This window comes from Elephas maximus, chromosome 21, assembly GCF_024166365.1.
Source record: "Elephas maximus indicus isolate mEleMax1 chromosome 21, mEleMax1 primary haplotype, whole genome shotgun sequence".
NCBI classification, from domain to species: Eukaryota; Metazoa; Chordata; class Mammalia; order Proboscidea; family Elephantidae; genus Elephas; species Elephas maximus.
This window is the reverse complement of record NC_064839.1, coordinates 16,827,722-16,833,721: the sequence shown is the minus strand read 5'-3', so window position 1 is coordinate 16,833,721 and position 6,000 is coordinate 16,827,722. Positions and strand designations below refer to the sequence as shown.

General features: G+C 45.1%; 1 protein-coding gene across 2 annotated transcripts in view; it reads left to right on the top strand.

Annotated features, from left to right (window-relative positions):
• The first annotated feature begins 223 nt into the window (after positions 1-223).
• Positions 224-6,000, top strand: part of LOC126064525 (bromodomain-containing protein 7) — a 54,811-nt gene continuing 49,034 nt past the window's right edge. For both annotated transcript variants that reach the window (XM_049863706.1, XM_049863705.1), the window contains exons 1-2: positions 224-531; positions 949-1,157. In XM_049863706.1, coding sequence (XP_049719663.1) covers positions 483-531; positions 949-1,157 — 258 coding nt within the window. In that variant the 5' untranslated portion in view covers positions 224-482. The remainder of the gene's footprint in view (positions 532-948; positions 1,158-6,000) is intronic.

Sequence of the window (6,000 nt, the reverse complement as noted above, 5' to 3'; positions counted from 1 at the left end):
AAAAAAAGGTAGGAAACAGGACGAGGGAGTGAAACGGTGATAGGAGGAGAGAAGGAAGACGGTGGTGCCCGGCACCAATACTCTTCATTTAGGGCGGTGAACCGGAGGCCGGCTCCAGCCCCGCCCCCTGTCAGGACTCCGCCCCCAGCCCAGACTCCGCCCCAGACCCACAGGCTGCAGCGCCACCTCCGGCCTCCAGGGGCCGCCACGCGCAGCCGGCCGCACTTTGCGCGCGCGGCAGGCCGTCTCTTCCGCCTCTGCGCCGGCCGCTCGCCGACCCGCAGCTGCTCTCAGGTCCCTGTGGGTCTCGCGCGCCGTCCTCCTGTGTAGCCTCGCGCCGCCCGGCGCACGCCGTCCCCCTGCCTCGCGGCGCAGGGTCTCGTGGGCCCCGCTCCCGCCCTCCGCTCGCCTGGTCCGGACCGGAAGCGGCGCCGCACGGCCTGGGCCTGGCGCGGGGGGCGGGTACCGGGGCCCGGGCGGACATGGGCAAGAAGCACAAGAAGCACAAGTCGGACAAACACCTCTACGAAGGTGAGGGGTGGGCGGGCCGGCGGGGCGGCGGGCCGTCGGCCGGCTCGGCGGGGTTTCCCTTCTTTCCGAATTACCCCTGGGCACCCGAGGTGGACCGGGGCCGCTCCTCGCACGGACGGGCCTGGTCTGCGAAGGGGGTGCGGCCGGCCCGAGGCCGCGCAGACCCCAGACGGGGCGGGGTTCGAACTGGGGTCCGCCCGGTCCCGGGGGAGTCTCTCGTTGGGAGATGTGGGACTGCCGGGGGAGGTTCGGGGCGGGCGGCGCCCGCGGTCACTTGGCAGGTGTGCGTCTTTCAGCAGGTGCCTTGTAAGGCGCCCGCTGCGTCCTTTGCGCCACCTCCCTCCCTGCTCTCGGGTCGCCGTGCGTTGTGGATCCCCCGGCCAGCCCCTCTAATCGAGGCCGTTCCTTTCCCTTCAGAGTACGTAGAGAAGCCCCTGAAGCTGGTCCTCAAAGTGGGAGGCAGCGAGGTCACCGAACTCTCCACGGGCAGCTCGGGGCACGACTCAAGCCTCTTCGAAGACAAGAACGATCATGACAAACACAAGGACAGAAAGCGCAAAAAGAGAAAGAAAGGAGAGAAACAGGTTCCAGGGGAAGAAAAAGGGAGAAAACGGAGAAGAGTCAAGGTAAAGGATGTTGCGTTACTTCAGCTTGGCTGGTGGCGCCACTTTCTGAAGGGTCCATCCTGCAGCCCCCAACGTGGCTTTATTTTCTTTGTGCGCAGTGAGACACTGAAACACCTGTAAAATCTGCCCCGTTTGAGGAGGAACAAGGCAGGGTAGAAACGTGACTCATCTGTGAGTTTCAGCACATCTTTATTTAATTACACTTTTAGGCAATATGAACACACACCAGGTGAATAAGTGGCTAAGTCCTGATTTTCAGGAGCTGCTTCCAAGAATGCTTTTTCTGCTTAAAAAGCGTAGAGGTCATGCTCAGGAAGATTTCAGTGTTCCCAGGTTTGTCAAAAATAGTAATTTCAAAACTGAATGGGATCTATCAGAGTTTAAGTTTTGTTCTGAAGTAAATACTATAAAGCTAAATATATAGTGAACAATTTTCATCTTTTAAAATAAAGTTTTAGTCTAAGGAAGAGAAAATTTGATCAGAGACCTTTCAGGGACATAACACCAACAATGAAAATTTTCTTAACCATTTGCATTTAATAAAAAAAAATAGGTAGGTGCCATTTTGGTTCACAGACTGGGCAAAATAATATAAATAAACTTTCTTTCCAAGGATGGTACATACATACCTGGACTCATCCTAGACTTCTGTATTCCTAAATTTAACCTCTCACTAAGTGACTTATTAGATCAGTTGTTTTATCTTGAAGGTAGATTTTCCACAGTTAGTCTTATAGTTTTTCTTATGTTAATATATACAACAGAAGTGAGTTTTACGTGGTTAAACACATTGGTAAGTCACCGAGTCTTAGGAATTCTCTCTTTAGAATTTAAGTTATTCTTCCTTTCTTCCCCAGCTTTTTTGCGTTTGGCTAGACAATACACGTTTCCCTTTCTTTCCTAAATGGTAAAGGCCATAGAGAAGTGAACAAAATGAAAAAAGCATTTTTCTCACCAGTCCTTCACATAGTCAGTCTCCCTCTCCAGAGGTAACTAGTTTTCAATTAGTTAATTTTTGTTAGTTGTAAACTAATTCACAAACATCATTTTAAGTCACAGAGCAGTACAAGGCTTTTAATACAAAAGCTGTCTCCTGTTCCACCCTGGAGTTCCACTACAAACCTTTTGGCTTTTTCTTCTGATACCTATCTCCATTTCTAAATAGAGGTTTATATTGCTATTTTGTGATTAATCAGTTTTATTTATCTTCTACTGACATACAGAAGACTAGAATTTAAATTAGCATTTTTACACTGCTTCTTCTTGTTAGCTGCCGTCAAGTCGGCTCTGACTCATAGCCACCCTGTATACAACAGAACAAAACACTGCCTGGTCCTGCCCCATCATTAAAATTGTTGCCATGCTTGAGCCCGTTGTTGCAGCCACCGTCAATCCATCTTATTGAGGGTCTTCCTCTTTTTGCTGACCTACCAAGCATGATGTCTTTCTCCAGGGACTGGCCCTTCCTGGTGTCATGTCCAAAGTACATGAGATGAAGTCTCACCATCCTCACTTCTGAGGAGCATTCTGGCTGGACTTCCAACACAGATTTGTTCATTCTTCTGAAAGTCCGTGGTATAGTCCATATTCTCCACCAACACCATAATTCAAAGATGTCAGTTCTTCTTTGGTCTTCCTTATTCATTGTCCAGCTTTCTCATATATATGAGTCATTTGAACATATGATGGCTTGAGTCAGGTGCACCGTAGTCCTCAAAGTGACATCTTTGCTTTTTAACACCTTGAAGAGGTTTTTTGCAGCAGATTTGCCCAGTGCAATGCTTAGTTTGATTTCTTGACTGCTGCTTCCATGGGCATTGATTGTGGACCCAAGTAAAACGAAATCCTTTACAATTTCAATCTTTTCTTCATTTATCATATTGCTTATTGGTTCGATTGTTCGAATTTTTGTAGTATTTGATCTTCATCAGTAAGTGCTTCAAGTTCTCTTTGCTTTTAGCAAACAAGGTTGTGTCATCTGCATATGACAGGTTGTTAATGAGTCTTCCTCCAGTCCTCAGGCTGCCTTCTTCATATAGTCCAGTTTCTCGGATTACTTGCTCAGCATACAGATTGAACACGTATGGTGAAAGGATACAACCCTGACTCACACTTTTCCTGATTTTAAACCATGCAGTATCTCCTTGCACTCTTTGAATGACTGCCTCTTGGTCTATGTACAGGTTCCACATGAGCACAATGAAGTGTTCTGGAATGCCCATTCTTCTCAATGTTACCCGTAATTTGTTATGATCCACACAGTCAAATGCCTTTGCATAGTCAGTAAAACACAGGTAACAACTTTCTGGTATTCTCTGCTTTCAGCCAAGAACCGTGCATATCCCTTGTCCCTCGTCCTCTTCTGAATCCAACTTGAATTCCTGGCAGTTCCCTATCAGTGTACTGCTACAACTGTTTTTTAATTATCTTCAGCAAATTTTTACTTGCCTGTGATCTTAACGATATTATTTGATAATTTCCGCATTCTCTTGGATCACCTTCCTTTGGAATGGGCACAAATATTGATCTCTTCCTGTTGGTTAGCCACGTAGCTATCTTCCAAATTTCTTGGCATAGACAAGTGAGTGCTTCCAGCATTGCATCTGTTTGTTAAAACGTCTCAATTTATTCTGTCAATTCCTGGATCCTTGTTTTTTGCCAGTGCCTTCAGTGCAGCTTGGACTTCTGTCATGGAGTGAATTATGTCCCCCCAAAAATGTGTGTTTCAACTTGGTTAGGCCATGATTCCCAGTATTGTGTGGTGGTTCTCCATTTTGTGATTGTAATTTTATGGTAAAGAGGGTTAGGGTAGGGTTGTAACACCACCCTTCCTCAGGTTACCTCCCTGATCCAATGTAAAGGGAGTTTCCGTGGAGTGTGGCCTGCACCACTTTTTAGCTCTTGAGAGGTAAAAGGAAACAGAAGCAAGCAGAGAGCGATGAGCTCATACCACCAAGAAAGCAGCACCAGGGGCAGAGCACGTCCTTTGGACCTGGTGTCCGTGTGCTTGAGAAGCTCCTTGACCAGGGGAAGATTGATGACAAGGAATCTTCCTCCAGAGCGGACAGAGAAAGCCTTCCCCTGGAGCCAGCGCCCTGAATTTGGACTTGTAACCTACTAGACTGTGAGAGAATAAATTTCTCTTTGTTAAAGCCATCCACTTGTGGTATTTCTGTTATAGCAGCACTAGGTGACTGAGACAACTACTTCCTTCAGTATCATCGATTCTTGATTATATGCTACCTCCTGTAACAGTTGAACGTTGATCGTTTCTTTTTGGTACAGTGACTCTGTATTCCTTCCCATCTTCATTTGGTGCCTCCTACCTTGTTCAGTATTTTGACTGTAGAATCTTAAGTATTGCAACTTGAGGCTTAAAATTTTTTCCTTCATTTCTTTCAGCTTGAGAAATGCGAGCTTGTCCTTTCCTTTTGGTTTTCTAACTCCACGTCTTTGCACATTTCATTATGATACTTTGTCTTCTCAAGCCATCCTTGAAATCTTCTGTTTAGTCCTTTTAGTTAATCATTTTTCTGTTGGTTTAGTTACTCTATGTTTAAAAGTAAGTTTCAGAATCTCTTCTGACATTCATTTTGGTCTTTTCTGTCTTTTTAATGACCTTTTGCTTTCTTCATGTATGATGTCCTTGATATCATCCCACACAACTCATCTGGTCTTTAGTCATTAGTGTTAAATGCATCAAATCTGTTGCGATGGTGTCTAAATTCAGGTGGGATATACTCAGGGTCATACTTTGGCTCTTGTGGACCTGTTTTAATTTTCCTTCAGCTTCCACTTGGTCTTGCATGTGAGCAGTTGATGGTCTCTTCCACAGTCAGCCTCTGGCCTTGCTCTGAGTGATGATATTGAGCTTCTCCATTGTCTCTGCACAGATGTAGTCAGTTTGATTCCTGTGTATTCTATCCGGGGAGGTCCAAGTGTATAGTTGCTGTTTATATATATAGCCACCCCACTTGCTTTATTTAATATTTGAAAGTATATGCAGCACACGTAAACATGCGTATACATATGCCCACACCTACACTTACACACCACATCCGTATATTCATATATAGCCTTACTGTATATATTTACACTGCTACACACCCCCAGTTTCCCTACCTCCATTGTCCCACTGTAGATAAATCACAGTTGTTGCTTAAATCAGTAGGCAGTGTTGTAATTACTGTTCACAGTGGAGACAAGTACAGTGAACAAATACAGATCTGATCTTGGCCAGTGAGTTAAAGTTAATTGTTTTCATTTGTTTGGTTATCTGTTCTCACACAGATTTATAAAGCCCAGCTGAGTTCTGTTTTGCACAAGATCGAACACTTTTTTTTTTTAAGACAGCCATCTTGTGGCTCTCTGTCTCCTCCGCCTCTCTTCTGGACTAATTCTCTAGGTCTCCCGGGACTCTCCTTTGCCTACTTCCTGGATCTTATGTCTTCCCTTTTTTTAATTTACTCGCTTGTTCGTTATTTACTCCCTTGTTTACGTGGGGTCTAAACTCTAGGAGCTTCCTAGAAAAGCATGCATCAGAGGTAGGTTTTTGTAAGTTCCAACATGCTTGAAAATCTTTATTCTACCCTTGTACCTCATTGATAGTTTGATTCAAAATGGAATTGTATATTGAAAACCATTTTCTCTCAGAATTTTGAAGGTGTTGCTCTGTTGTCTTTTGGCTTCCAGATTTGCTGTTCAGAAGTCTGTTGCTATTCTCAGACCTTTGTATATGACCAGTACTTGCTCTCTTGAAGTTTGTAGGATCTTCAGTTGTCTTAGTTATCTAGTGCTGCTTTAACAGAAATACTACAAGTGGATGGCTTTAACAAATAGAAAT